The 15,369-nt window shown below is 27.6% G+C and overlaps 3 protein-coding genes across 6 annotated transcripts in view; 1 reads left to right on the top strand and 2 right to left on the bottom strand.

Moving 5' to 3' along the window:
• LOC122518699 overlaps window positions 1-10,747 on the bottom strand; it is a 29,761-nt gene extending 19,014 nt beyond the window's left edge. For 2 of the 4 annotated variants that reach the window (XM_043637744.1, XM_043637741.1), the window contains exons 1-4: window positions 9,905-10,747; window positions 8,486-8,830; window positions 7,879-8,166; window positions 5,117-7,000 (exon numbers count right to left, since the gene is read on the bottom strand). In XM_043637744.1, the coding sequence (XP_043493679.1) occupies window positions 5,117-7,000; window positions 7,879-8,166; window positions 8,486-8,680 (2,367 nt within the window). In that variant the 5' untranslated portion in view covers window positions 8,681-8,830; window positions 9,905-10,747. The other 2 variants (XM_043637742.1, XM_043637743.1) reach the window with 2 other exon arrangements.
• Window positions 2,410-4,082, top strand: LOC122518700 (carbohydrate sulfotransferase 11-like). Its single transcript, XM_043637745.1, has 6 exons — window positions 2,410-2,545; window positions 2,662-2,807; window positions 2,872-3,043; window positions 3,134-3,293; window positions 3,552-3,751; window positions 3,842-4,082. The coding sequence occupies exons 1-6, from the start codon at window positions 2,498-2,500 to the stop codon at window positions 4,070-4,072; spliced, it is 957 nt and encodes a 318-aa protein (XP_043493680.1). The 5' UTR covers window positions 2,410-2,497; the 3' UTR covers window positions 4,073-4,082.
• A 539-nt stretch (window positions 10,748-11,286) lies between the features above and the next one.
• Window positions 11,287-13,569, bottom strand: LOC122518701 (UDP-galactose transporter senju). Its single transcript, XM_043637747.1, has 6 exons — window positions 13,168-13,569; window positions 12,821-12,935; window positions 12,686-12,732; window positions 12,430-12,569; window positions 12,211-12,363; window positions 11,287-12,119 (listed from the first exon to the last, which is right to left on the bottom strand). Exons 1-6 carry the CDS (start codon window positions 13,253-13,255, stop codon window positions 11,649-11,651), a joined length of 1,014 nt encoding a protein of 337 aa, XP_043493682.1. The 5' UTR covers window positions 13,256-13,569; the 3' UTR covers window positions 11,287-11,648.
• Between the last annotated feature and the right edge of the window lie 1,800 nt (window positions 13,570-15,369).

Raw genomic sequence — 15,369 nt, forward strand, 5'->3', positions numbered from 1 at the left:
CATTGATAATTAATAAACGAATCGAACATTAATATAATCATAGATCTATTTGTTCAATCATCATTAGTATTGTTGGTGTAACGATAAAACTCACGAGTACACGAGTTAAACATTATCGATCGTTGCAGGAACATAGTAAAACGTTGTAGTACCATCTGCATTCCCTATTCTAAACTAGTATTAGATTTATTTGTTGCATTATTAATAATTCGGATAAAATATTACTACACCCAGGTGTGTAAAGGTATACCAAGGTATCACGTTTGATACTTACACATAGTTAGAACGTTGATAACAATTGCTTTGAATTTCATTATAATTTTAATCCGGTAATTTGGAATGGCTCTCACATCGTGACTCATCTATCAAATCTTTTAGATGAGAATGAGTCTCTTGAAATTCGTCTAAGTAAATCGCATTGCAATTGCATCTTATTTGCATATACACGTTGGTAGAAATGACGCCTTAGCGAATCGGCTCGACACGCAACACGGTAACGTTATACATACTGTCTAATTATTTTCTTGCAACTTAGAAGTACTATCGTTCCCCTATTTCGATTTCTTATTCTCTCACACTTTCTTAGCAGGGTGGTGGTATATAAAGAAAAGGGAATCTTTCATTTTCCTATCCTAGGAATATTCATATCGAAATCTCAACCACCCTTGAATCCTATCGCGATACTATCAACCAACTGGGGTTGTATTTTTAATGAATAATTTATAAGAGTTGTAATTCATAGAAAAAAAATATTTTAAAAAAAGGGGGGTAAGAGAGAAATAAAAAAAGAATCTCTCAACTTCGCGTTACATTTATCAAAACTTTGATGAAATCTATGCATAGATTTACTCAACTTTTTGAAATATGTGTCTCTCTAAAGGTATATGAAAAACATATTATACATATCCGAAAAAAATTGGTCATATAATTGTAATATATACGTGTGTTTATGTGTAAAACTTTCCTTGATTCGATTGAAACCTCACGTGGACCCGTCGTCATTTTGTTCTCATAGAAAATGTAACGAAGCACGTCAGCGATCGATTTGAAAACTGTTATTTCTTTACATACTCTTATTCTACCGACACGTTGACAAGGTTACTCTCGCGTTCATGAAAAGGTCTCTAGTATACAATATATCCTTGAACTTACATTGAATGAATATAAAATATATGACCCAGTCACATAAAATGCTCGGTCATAGTTTTTCCGAAAAAAAAAAAAAGTATTTGTATAAATACGTGTATCATCTAATCTGTTATTAAGTGTAATTAAATAAAATAGAAAGAAAGAACTAGCGAACAAGTAGGATATGTGATAAATTATAATATAATTTATATTATTATAATTTTATATTATAAATTTATATTATTATAATTATTATTATAATATAATTTATCTTATATTAATAAATATATTATAATTATAAATTTATATTATATATTATATTATAATATAATTTATCTTATATTATTTTATATATTATAATTATAAATTTATATTATTATATTATTATAATTATATAATTTATCTTATATTAATATAATATATATTATAATTTAAATTATATTATTATAATTATTATAATTATAATATAATTATCTTATATTAATTATAATATAATTTATCTTATATTATTTATAATATATATTATTATTATTATAATATATTATATATATATTATAATATATTATATTATATAATACAAATAATATTTACTTATTGCTATTTTTTTGTCTTTAGTTATCATTAAATCTCATTCATCCATCCATTCGTCCAATAAGATTCAACTGCAACCGAACGAACTTAATTAATATTCATCAGGATACTCGAAACCTCGAGACGAACCTTTCTCTTATTCAAAATCAGGAGTGGACGATTATTCTTTTGGAAGAATATTTTTATTCGGAATTTGTATTCGATTAAAAAAATTAAATTAAAAAATTTAAAAATTAAATTAGATTAAAAAATTAAATCTAATTAATTAATTAATTAATTAATAATTAATTAATTTAATAATGTATATATTAAATTAAAAAGTAATATAAATATATAAATGAAAATTATATTCATTAAAATTGAATATATCAATTATTTAAAAAATATTTTTAAAGTAATGATATATTATTTATATACAAGGTGCAAAATAAGATATATACAGCATTGATATTAAGTTATCATAAAATCATTCTCAGTCAGTATCGTACCTGGTGACCGAGGTGACAGTTGTGTTTGAAGAAAATTCACAACTTCTGAATCTTCGAAAATTCGATTATTATTTCTACAAAATGATTATTTAAAAAATGAAGAAGAATAAATCAACGAGATTAGAATTAGATTATTATTATTTGCATTTAATTAAATATAAGATAAAATCAGGCGAGTGTAACTAAACGTGGAAGTCATGCATCGATCGCAAAAACGTCTTATTAATCAACTAATCAAAATAGTAATTGTGTGCGGTTTGATCTTGATATTATTTAAATTAAACGTCACTATGAAAAATAATGAAACCGAGCCTGTATTAATTTTGACAGATTTACTGGTAAGTCGATAAATAATCGGTTAATTTGATTATTTCTTTTTTTTTTTATTATTTCTTTTGATAATATCAAAATCTCGTGATAACGATATTAAAAATTTGTACGTTGAATCGAATAGAATGAAGCAGAAAAAATAAATAACGAGAGATTATTAATCGTCGATGAAGTATGCAAAGAATACAGATTAGGTATTTACAAAGATTCGAGTAAAGTTTTGTTTAAACATCCACCAGCACCGCAATACAGTGTTTTCTATATTGTTAGGTTGGTACAATAAATAATAAATTTATCCATAAATCAAATATTCAAAATATAAACATTATTTCAGAGATCATAACATTTCATATTGTCCATTATACAAAGCCAGCAGTACAACTTGGTTATATAATTTATGTTTGTTAATGAATGTACCAGAAGAAGAATTAAACAATGGTAAAGAACAATTATCTACTATTGCTAGAAGGGTCATAGCCGAATTAGAATATCCCGAAGCTGAGGAGGTCAAATATAATCTACAAATCCTTAATCCTAACCTACAAAATCTTCAATAATTTATTCCTCGAGAAAAAATAATATCTTTGTATTAACAGGCATTGAGAAATACAAACAAATTATTAGTGGTAAGGCATCCATTCGAAAGATTGTTGAGCGCGTATCGTGATAAATTGGAAAATTCTGTGATTGGTCGTGAACACGGAACTCTACATTTTTATCAGAAATATGGAGCAATGATCGTTAGAAAATATCGTAGTGAGTAGATGATAAAAATCAAATAACTATACTTATCAACGTCAAAGTTAATCGTGACACGATTTATAACATTAATAATTAATATTTATATATAATATATTTATTTAATATTATATATATATTTATTTTATTATAAATTAATATTATATTATTATTATATTATTATTATTTTATTATATATTAATAATTTGATATATGAATAAATCAAATAATAAATTTGATATTGAATAAATGAATAAAATTATTCATTTTGTATAGGTAAAAATTTTGTAAAACCACGTGACGATGAAATAATTGTACGAAGGGGTGTTCAACCACCGGCAGGAATTGAACCAACATGGCGAGAATTCGTTGATTACTTGATCAACACTGATTTAGCCAGTTATGGCGACGATCATTGGATTCCATATTATCTTTATTGTACACCGTGTTTGATTAAATACGACATCATTGCTAAGGTTCGTTCAAGAATTAATAATTGCATAACGATGTTAATAAATAAATATTTAATATTATTAATACTGATTTAAATATGTCGATTAATTTAGGTTGAAACACTATCGCGAGATCAAATTTATGCGTTGAACAAATTAGGATTGAACAAAATGATCAAACCAATTTGGAGACACGGCAGTGGTTATTCGAATGCCTCGAGCATATATTTCAGACAATTGAGTAGAAAAATGGTTGAACAACTTTACGAGAAGTTCAGATTGGATTTTGAACTGTTTGATTATTCTCCTGATAATTATTATAGATATGCCGTAGCCTCGGATTAAAAAAAAAAAACAAGAAGATAAAATAAAGGCAATTATGTAAATAATATCTGGGTAAATATTATCGATTAATAATTATGAATTGGATAAAAAGAAAAAGGAAGAAAAAAATGCAAAATTTTATGAACGTTCTTACGCGATCCTGTAATTAATCGAGTTTAAATCGCGTTACGCCACGCGACGAACGAAACTTTTGTCGACAAAATCGATTGACCTACTTACTTCCAACAATAATGTATCGGAACGATCTATCCTAAACTCAAAAGATTTGTAGACTTAACTAGCGATGATACTCTCTAATAACTCCCATACAATATTCATTACCATATACACCTTATTAATACTATATGATTTAATAGAATACTATATGAGCTGTTTATTTTATTTTAAAAGTGGCGTAAGTCCAATCATACCCACCAAAAACATCTTATTTTTTTAATAATATTAATTATTTTTCATAATTATTAATTATTTTGATTATAATTATAATTATATAAAATAAAAATAATTAAATTATTAAATTAAAATTTAAATAATATATATATATAATAATATATATAATAATATATATTATATAATTATAATAATAATATAATTATATTATATTATTAATAATATAATAATATTAATATTAATAATTAATAATATAATTATATATATAATAATATATATAAATAAAATTAAAAATTAAAATAATTAAAATTATATAAAATAAATTAATTGATTATAATTATTAATTTATTATTTGACAATTTTATTAAACAATTTTTTTTTGTATTATTGACAATTTTTATTAAATTATTATTTGACAATTATCGTTTCAATTAAAATTAAATTAAATGTCAATGTTAAAATTAAATTAAAAAAATTCAATTAAAATAATTGACCCTAGAAACATTATTCTACAATGTCATCTGTTATCTATATTTTGAAATTTAATTCAACTTAGACCCTACGATATCTCGATTCGAACATAAGTGGACTTACAATACTTTCAGAATAAACGACTCGATATATGTTTGAGATACGTCATCGAAAAATTCTTACCTTGTTATGCAAGTCATCCAAAACTTCACGATTAACCAATCCCAATTCTTCCCAACTTGGTTCCTGTGATTTAGTCTCGTTCTTGTTATTGTTGTTGTTGTTACCACCTTCACAAGTAATGTTACCATTTCCCTTATCGTGACTCGTTTTAATTCTAAATCGTATTTCTTCGGATTCATTAGAAGATTTCCGTGAATTCACTTTATTCACCGAATCAACAACACTCTTGACTGGCAAACATGAATCACGTGTATCACGTGAATCACGTTTTAATGTTTTGGAACTATGAATCTTTCGTATATTATTAATCGATTCACGTTCGTTCGATTTGAATCCCGACGTAGTTGGTAAGCCAATGTTATCCTTTATCCTTTCATCGATTTTCAAGGATCTCTCGTTGTCAGCACTTTCACGATTCAATTCATTCGAGACAGCTCTGTTATCAATTTTCGTATCAAACGACGATAATGATCTATTAGTATCTGGAATATTTTCGTTAGATAAATGAACATTGGCTTGATTTTTCATCGATGACATTTCAGGGATATTATTATTATTATTATTATTAAACGATTTGTTATCTTTATCTTTGATAGTTTTGATCTTTTGTTTGAATTCTTTAGATTCGTAATTATTTTCAATCACTTTCATGGACGGAACGCTGAACGATCGAAACAATCTTCTATCATTTTGATCTTTTCTGTGATCATTTTGAATATCATTGGACGATTTATCGTCGTTAAGATTTTCAACGAAAGTTCGATTAGATTCATCGTTATTTAATTTCGGTGATCCCGATCTGTTAGACGTTTCAATAGATTTTTCATTACGTTTATCTTTCTTATCGTCTGACCGACGATCGATCGATTCGATAAGAAAAAGTGGACTGTTCGTTCGCGTTAGGATACCTTTTTTCGGACTTAAGTCAGCATTATGAGTATAAAATTCTCTTTTAGGACTATTCGAGAGTGATCTGGACATTCTTCTATCGTTGTTACGTCTAGCAAAATGAGGACTGTTGGGTTGAGAAATAGATCTACGACGTGGCCGTTCCGATGGCATCTTTGTTGCTGGTGAAACTGGAAGGGGTATCCTAGTTTTCGAAGAAACTACGACAACCGATTCGGTGTCGTCGCTATCGGGTGTCCTTAATTTAACAATTTCACCACCGAAGTGTACACGTCTGGGTGTTTTCCTTTTGTCGTTACGTTCACTGGTTATTTCCGTTTCGTTTCTTACATCCGTACCACTTTCTTCGGCCTCTTCGTCTTCCTCGCTGTTCGTTGATTTTTCTTCCAGAATCGTCATAGTTATAGCGGTCTCTTCGTTGAATTTTATTTCCGTTTCCAATACCACTCGTGCGGGTGGTGCCGATGCAGGTATAGTTCCCGCGTCAACGATTTCATCTTCTTCCTCGGCAATGCCAGAAGTATCACTGTCGCTATCCAAAATTCTATCGCGAGTAGTCGTAGATCCAACTTCATCTTCTTCCTCCTCTTCTTCATCTTCTAATTTATCAACTTCTTTCCTTTCCAAAGATATCTTAGTTTGGTTCTTCTTACTCGGTTTAACGTTGTAAACCTTGCAGAGAACTTCCAAGTGTTTTTTCAGCTCACCGTCGTAACCGGAAATGATGTCGTCGAATTCACCGGTGCCTATCGTCTCGCGAATTTTCATCAACGATTTCAAAATAGCTTCCTGATAGGTAACCTGGGTCAAACGCGAGGCCAAGGAAAAGGTTACGTATTTGATGATATCCTTGCTAGGACGCGTACTACTCGACGATGGGAATAACAATGATGGTGCGCTCAGTATCACTCCTGTTATCAAATTCGTTTGGAATACGTCCTGTGCATCTCGTCGATTAAAACCATCCCGAAATATCTAAACAATTACGATTACGATTTATCAGAATCAACGAGAATCCACTCGGTTCAACTTTAAGGGGTTATATGCAGTTAGAATTTTCAAAAAATCGATTTTTTCTTTTTTTTTTGCATTTTCGGAATGTACATATATTTAAGTATATTCTCTGAAATTTTCAAATTGATCCGACAAATATTCTTCGCTTCGTGTAAGCTGCAAACAAAAATTTGTAACTACGCGTAAACGTCTCTTTGAAACTTGAAACGCGTTTTTCTCAAAATGGTATTTTCAAAGTCGGTGATCTCGATTTCTCAGAAATAACTCAACCGATTTGTCTTATATTCTTGCACAATATTCTTAGATATATTCCTCGGGTATTGACGGGAGGAATAAGATTTTAAAAAATTATTACTATTTTCTTTTTTACAATTTAGTGCGAAAATTTCAGTCAAAAACGAAACATTTTTTTCAGATAGACGCCATTTTGTCGAAAATCAAAATTTTTAATATTCCTCCTATTAATACCTGCATTGCAGGTTCTATTTGAATTACTATCACTTATTATTGACAAGTTAAAACTTTTTCTAGAAAAAATTCATAAAAAGACGTCTTTTTTGAGCCACACAACTGCGTATAACCCCTTAACACATTCGTGACAGGCTTTATTGTTCGAGCAAGATGTCATTCAACTGCAATACTACATTTCATTACTTCAAATATATAACATATTATTAATAGTAGAAATAATACTACAAATTGAAGAAGTTTAACACGTTGATTTAGCAATGAAACGAAATTGATCGACCAAACGAACAAATTAAAAATTTAGTTACAAATTTGAAAATGTTATGAAACCGGTCACGAATGTGTTAATCAATAATCCTTATAATCCTTACATTTTTCACGATCCTTTCTTTATCAAGACAATGTACGAGGTAAACTCTCAATGCGTCCAAAGCACCCTTACGAACGGCCGGTGCTGCATGACCTAAATTATTTAACAATTCTGGTACCACCGGTTGCATTACCTCGTCGACTATTTCTGCGGATAGAGTCGGCATCACGTCCATTAAAACACGAACCGCGTGTTGACGTACTTCCCATTCCGGATCTCGCAATCTTTCCGATATCTCCACAAAGATCAACCGAGTATCGATCTCTGTTGGAAATCTTCTCGTTCGAACCTGTTCGAATCATGTTTTGTTATATTTTCAAACTATCCTACTCCTCCGCGATGTCGCGTTGAAAAGCAACAATTAATTCTTTATTTATTTGAGACAAACAATTTTAATTGAATGATGTATCTTAAAAGTACCACCACGACGAGTTAATATATTAAACCTTTGAGGTATGAAATTATTAGAAAACAAAACGACCCATGTTATATATGAGAGAATATTGTACTGAATAAATATTAAAAAACGATAAATAATAATAAACTTAACTTATAATAAATAACTTAAACTTATAATAAACTTAAAGGTGATCTAATTTGATACATACCACGTGTTCCCAAAGTGGAGTTAGTTGAATTGGTGTACCAGTCGGTGGTGGTAATGGAGTCATCTTCCGACGAGGCTGATGATGCTGACTTCGTTCCTCGTTCACGAAAGAATCGTGAGAAAATAATGTTGTCCTTGTAGGAATAGGTGAGGTTTCCTGGGGCCTTAGGCCCTCCGAGCTTGTAGATCCTGTCATAGATGTCGAACCGATGGAACACACGAAGAACTCGGATACTCACGTTTCGTTTCGTTGAAACCATCTGTCCTTCATCCTATTCTTCTTATTCCTCTTCTTCTTACTATTCTCTCTTTCTTTTTCTAAAAATCTTTTCAGCAAATTCTCATCCTGTCGAATAAATATTATTTACGAAAGTTAGCTTATCAAAACAATGTGGATATTATTTATTTTGTTTTTCTTATGTTATTTCTTTATCATAGTATTTCGATTTTCCAAGAAAGCTTTTAAAGCGATCCAATCTACGAACACCACTACATTTTGCATAATCGAATGACCCGCATTCTAAAATAAAACCCTATTTACCAATGCTATAATTTACTCGACTCTTAACTATGCCATGATGTTTCCTTACTTCGTTATCGTTCCTCCTATACCTACGTACTTCTTATTTTCGATATGACACGACTCTTTTTTTTCATTCACGTGTCAGAAAAATACTGGCAACGACGGAGAAGGGTGACTTACCTTATTACCAACAATATGAACACATTTATCGAGCGATTTTTACGATATATACGCGTGTATATATTTTTATTCATATTTGTAACACAGATAAGAAGGGATAGGGTTGATTAGAATATGTTCTTCAACCCTCTTGTTACAGGCTCGCGTTATAACCAATTTATATTTCAAAGCAACAGGGGGATGTTCGGATAGGATCGGTACTTTATTAGTTATTATAAACTTATCAGCTTCCTCTCTCTCTTTTTCTCTCTCTTTCACCCTCTTTTTCAAGCGGTACTTTTAAAAAGAAAAAAAAGAAAAAAGAAAAAAGCGGCCAAGCAACCTACCGAACGGGGAAAACTTGTGCCAAGTTTATCGTCAAATCTCACGACACGAACTTGATGGTATAAAAGTAGTACACACGAAATGTGCGATTGCATAACCAAAAGAAATTCTCCCTATGTAATATCAGAGGGATCGTTTGTAACCGAACTTACATATTTTCTCGAAACGTTTCCGCTTGAAAATGAATAGAAAATTACAAAGAAAAAAAATAATACAAACGTAAGGTTTAACTTTTGTATTAAAAAAAGTTTTCAATAAGTGAATATATATTTATTAACTGGATGAAATAATCGAACGTTTAGCGATAAAAAGATTATTCCCATTTTGTATTAATTATTATTGTTTAAGCTAATATTCTTGACAACCCTTATTTTTTTTATTGTACGAACCTACCGTATATATTAGTATTCTCATTTCTTCCTTCTCGTAATTGTTTCACCAATCATGTCATAGTGTTCGTTAAAAAAAGGAAAAAGAGAAATAAAATTTGTAAGTATAAAACGTTTGAAAGAAAAGGAACAAAAAAAAGTAAGAAGTTAATATTTATAATGGTGGAGACACGCGTATATTGAGGAAGCGGAAGTGGAAACTAGAAACGGTATCCTCACTTGACCACGACCGGCATGTGACTATTGCCCCTGTTCCTCGCGAGCATGGTGGTTCAAAAGTAATATCGACCATTTCATCCCCACTTTAGTCAAACTGTTTCTAACTCTTGAACTCTTACTCGACGATAGAAGAACGAACCAGCTTCGATCACCTTTCTTTCATTCTTTACTTTTCTTTTCTTTTTCATAATCGTGCAAATGCATATACAATATGTATCATTATTTTATTTCTTATTAACATTATTCATTTCCATCCAATTTATTAATAAGAATTTATCTTTGATTTTGTTTTAAGAACAAATACAAATCTATAAGTTTATGCATTTATTATTTATTTCACTTTTTCTTTTTTTTTCTTTTTGTATGCACTCCAAGCTGTAGCTTCTCGAAGGTCAGATAACAGTACCTCTTTATACCTCCATTATCGATGTTCAATATTTATCTCCCCTTTAGCGTGGCTCAAGATTGATCATTTCATTATTAAAACCCAGTCACGAGATTTTCTCTTTAACAATTCTACCCCTCGTTATTTCAAGTAGTATATACGTTCAACGTATTAAACTATGAAATTATTTAACAATTGACAATTGTTCTCTTTTTAATTATTATTGCCGATCGCGAAGCATATTCTTTTTTTTATAAATATTATATCGATAAAAATAATTATATTAAAAAAGAAAAAGTAAAAACACCTATTTATTAATACGTAATAAAATTAATAATAATAATAATAAATATGTATAAGGATAAATATAAAATGATTAATACGCATTTTTTTAAATAAATATATAATAATAATTAATTAAATTATTAATTAAATTATAATAATCTTTGTTTGTGACTTGTTCGCATTTTGCATACTCCAGTTTGGTAACAATATGTTTCTATTCTACATATGTAATCTATTATTATATAGAATGTATCAGGATTTCTCAAAATGTGAGTCAACCCCATAAAGGGTCGCGTTACAAAATTCAAAAATCGTAGAAATTTTAGCATAACTAAGAAATTAGTACAAATATTTGGTTTTCTCTTTAATGCATGGTAAAATTATATTCGTATTTTTAGTTTATATATCTCTGTACCTAGAAAGAGGATCGCCAAGTGGAAAAATTGAAGAAATCCTGACATATGCTATATAAGTCAACTTTGGTATTTAAGTAATTAATTAAATACACACACATTCGTGTATTTGTACGACATATGTTTTCACACGCTTGTACGTATAATGTCTATGCTGATATTCATATATATTTTTTACTTCCTAATAAGTAATATAAATAACTATTATAAATCCTATAATTACATAAATATCACATTCACATATTCTTAGTGAATCTTTGATTATTGATCGATTAAATAAAAATACTTTGTTGAGAAATAAAATAAACTTAGTGCTCAATTTTATACTGATTCGAAATTGATACTTCTATATATTCTAATATTCTAATATCTTTATTTTTGACTATATTGCTGTAAGAATTCATTTATAATTACTATTATATTTTAACAATCTATTGTACGATTCTTTAAACCATCAATTGTTTAGATTCTATTCCTATTGGTTTTTCATTATTAACTGGATTTTGGGAATACAAAATTACAGAGTAGCTAACCATGGCAATAGATACCACTGTATTTATAAAAATAGGTATATCGAATATAATCCAACATAAAATTGCTGTAAATACTAATTCTAATGCACTAGCAAATGTCTTTAATATAGAATTTAAGTTTTTTAAGAAAAAACTTGTTATAATACCAATGGCTGTATTGTTTAGCATTATTATTATTACTTTGGGTTGCATCAAAATACTAGATCCGACATTATTGAATATACCAGTATCATTGGTTCGAAATGTTATTAATAATAAAAATACTATAACGTTGCATAAAATACTATCAATGTACATGAAGACATTTTGTACAAAAATATTAATATTCGCTCCTTTCTTGAGTAAATATTCATTATAAACTCCAGCTAAGCATGAACAAAAAGTCTGTAAGATAAAATAATTCATTTTGTATATAGTAACACCAACATACGTTTTACCAAACAGATATATAAGTATTATATTAAATAAGACTAACCTGAATAAAGATGAGATATATATTTTTACTTAGTACAAATTTTGCACTAACATTTGCATCCATACTAATATTTACATGTTTTATCATACAACCAAGTGTCAGCAATAACAAAGACAGCCATTGCTTTACAGATAATTTCTTTTTAAATATAAGCTGAAAAACAAAAAAGAATATTATATAAAATCATTGATAAATAAATATAAATTTATAAATATTTACCTGAAATATAATTCCTGTCATAACAACACGGAATTGCAATAGAACATAGTAAGTTGTTGGATCGAATGCAGCCAAATTGATAAATGCCAGATTATTATACAGGCAATATAAAAATGAAGGTATTAAGTATAGTAGAAGTACTAAAAATATAGAATAATAATTATTTGAACTGTTCTGTATAGATATGTTATATAAATAGAAAGAATATTCCAATGTTATCTGACTAAATTTAATCTATTTATGATTAATTACATACCCTTTTTATGCGTTGCAATCTCTTGAAAAAGAGATAATACTTTATTACTGAAAACATGTAAAATGTTTTTAAATATTATATACATATTATAAAAGGCAAGTAAAATGAAAAAGATTTGCTTTTGAATGTACTTACTCTTTCCAATATAAAATAGCTGAGACAATTAATTTTAAAACTTCTGTTAACAATACCACTGTTACAATGTTATATTCGTATTGACCATTTTTTTGAGACCATGTTACAATAATTCCTGTAATATATATATATATCCATATAAACAATATAAGAAACAATTTGACTTAATTGGTCAACAAGTGCATCTAAATAATCACTTTATGAATCTATAATTCTACAAAATAATATAATTATATATTAGAAACAAGTATTTCGATAAATACTTTTTCAAAACATTTATATCATATATTATACTAAATAAACAAGAAATGCAGTGATGCAAAATAATAACTTAACCTCAAATTTACCTTGATTAACAAAAAGTGCCATATAAGAAAGAAAAATAACAGGACTCCATCTTCCTGGAAACAATTCTCCCCAATTTATAGATCCCATTTTTAATGATTATTTTAAAACATTATTTTAAATATCAAATATTAAAATCATGTTAAAAATGTTATACAAACGGACGTGAGAAAGCCGCTTAAACGACCCCGTTCGCTATCTGGTTATTTTATCTTCTCTTTCATATCAGTATTAAAACAAAAACATAATCTTTTTACAATTACTTATCAGTCGGTTCTCTCATTTTTAAACGTGTATTTTGTTATATCTTCTTTCTTTTTTGGGAGATAGCATATCCCCTGATAAATACGATACCGAAAAAGGTTCTGTTTTGTTTTTCTCTAAAGAAGAACAAGTGAATAGACTTTTTTTTTTAATAAAGAGATTTTTGTAAGTTGGTTGCTGACTTATAATTATTTATTATACATCATCTATAATACATATATTCTTATTTACATTTCCGAAAAGATATAATGAAATTTTCTTATATAATGCTTCGTCTAATATTATTAAATATTATTTCTACGAATAAGTAATATATTTATATCATTTTGTTTTTAATTACTTATTGTTAGATATATATCAAGACGTTCTTCCTTGGAAGCTCTAACGTGAAATTTATTTTCTTATTTGTTTCTTTCTACTTATTGTACAAATATAACAACATAATGTAAATTTAATTCCATTAGTTAGTACACTTTGTAGCCAAAAATTATACAAATCAATACAAGCCAATTTGTTTAAAACAGTCTTTCTCTACTAAGTGTGATCAGTGTATAATAAATAAATAAACAAATCTATTAATGTGTAAGAGATTGTAGTTAACAGTAATTACTAATTCAATTATAAAAGTAATAAATGTATTGTTTTTTATTTGTGAGAGCATAGAAAATTATGAATTAGAAATATTTTTATCAAGATACTCTTAATTAGACTTTAAGACAAATTTTTCCTTACTTTGAAATAGCTGTTTATGTATATTTATATATATATATATGTATGTGTGTGTGTGTATGTGTATATTGAAGAAATAATGATTAATTTTCCTATATATATATATAATAGCAATTATTTTATTAGATATCTCATATTTATCGTAAAAATGGAGTTGTATACGAATAAAGGCAATACAAAGTCAGTACTACTTTCTTTGAATTTCTTTAGAAGATTCATCTAGATCTTGTATGATTCATATAATATTGGAATATTGCATAAATATATATACTAGCTTATGTCAAAAATCAAATAGACATTTTTATGTGATATTCAAAGGCAATTAATGTAATATTTTTTGTTTAAATTTTAAAATTAAAAGACATTTCAATGAATTTATTTTTTGTATATAAAAACTTAATTTTCACAAATCACTAGACAGTACAATACGTGTATAATTGCGTTACACCATATTATATAAAATGAAAATATCTTTGAAATTAATTATTAGTTTAACTCTGGTAACAACGTCATTCATTTAAATTAATATCTTAAGTACTTTAAATAATGTGAACTACACACTAACAAAAAATTAAACAATGTTTCATATATTTATATTAATACCATGATAATCATATTGTGTTTGAAAATTTCAAAATTTAATTAATTTGCTATTCGATTATATATTGTTTTTCGAGTTTTTTTTAATATATTAAAAGCCCTCAGTCTTGCATGTACATTATGCATTAAGAACTTGTTAAAATCTATTATTAGAATCATAGTTTCTATCACAGCCAGTTTATAAAATTTGTGAAGAAATGAAATGGAATATGTTTTACCTATATGGCATATGTTAAATATAAATATAAAATGTATATATATCAACATTATTGAATGCAAGATGTGTTTATATGAAAGCTATTAAATGTTATAGTCAAATATAGAATATATAATACTATTTCATATATTATATATTACATGAACGTATTTTCTTTTCCTTATATTTCATTTATAATGATTTATTAGAAAAAAAATTTAAGTTCTCTGCATAATGTACAACATGATAAATTTTTGACTAGACTCGGGCAATCAGCTCACAACACAAGTTTTAAGTTACCCTATATTAAAATAAAAATCTATAATTTTATATTTATGAAATATGAATTGATCCAAAGAGATATTACGTAACTTCATTATTATTAATTATAATAAAAGTTTTCGTGGTCTACCGA

Source organism: Polistes fuscatus, unplaced genomic scaffold, assembly GCF_010416935.1.
Source record: "Polistes fuscatus isolate 324 unplaced genomic scaffold, CU_Pfus_HIC Scaffold26, whole genome shotgun sequence".
NCBI lineage: Eukaryota > Metazoa > Arthropoda > Insecta > Hymenoptera > Vespidae > Polistes > Polistes fuscatus.

Excerpts from the sequence above, each read along its gene's own strand:
- LOC122518700 (XM_043637745.1), top strand. The coding sequence starts at position 2,498 with ATGAAAAATAATGAAACCGAGCCTGTATTAATTTTGACAGATTTACTG. Across the intron at positions 2,546-2,661 it reads TAATTTTGACAGATTTACTG|AATGAAGCAGAAAAAATAAA; the intron begins GTAAGTCGATAA and ends TGAATCGAATAG. Across the intron at positions 2,808-2,871 it reads AGTGTTTTCTATATTGTTAG|AGATCATAACATTTCATATT; the intron begins GTTGGTACAATA and ends ACATTATTTCAG.
- LOC122518701 (XM_043637747.1), bottom strand. The coding sequence starts at position 13,255 with ATGGGATCTATAAATTGGGGAGAATTGTTTCCAGGAAGATGGAGTCCT. Across the intron at positions 12,733-12,820 it reads GCTATTTTATATTGGAAAGA|TAATAAAGTATTATCTCTTT; the intron begins GTAAGTACATTC and ends ACATGTTTTCAG. Across the intron at positions 12,120-12,210 it reads TATATCTCATCTTTATTCAG|ACTTTTTGTTCATGCTTAGC; the intron begins GTTAGTCTTATT and ends TTTATCTTACAG.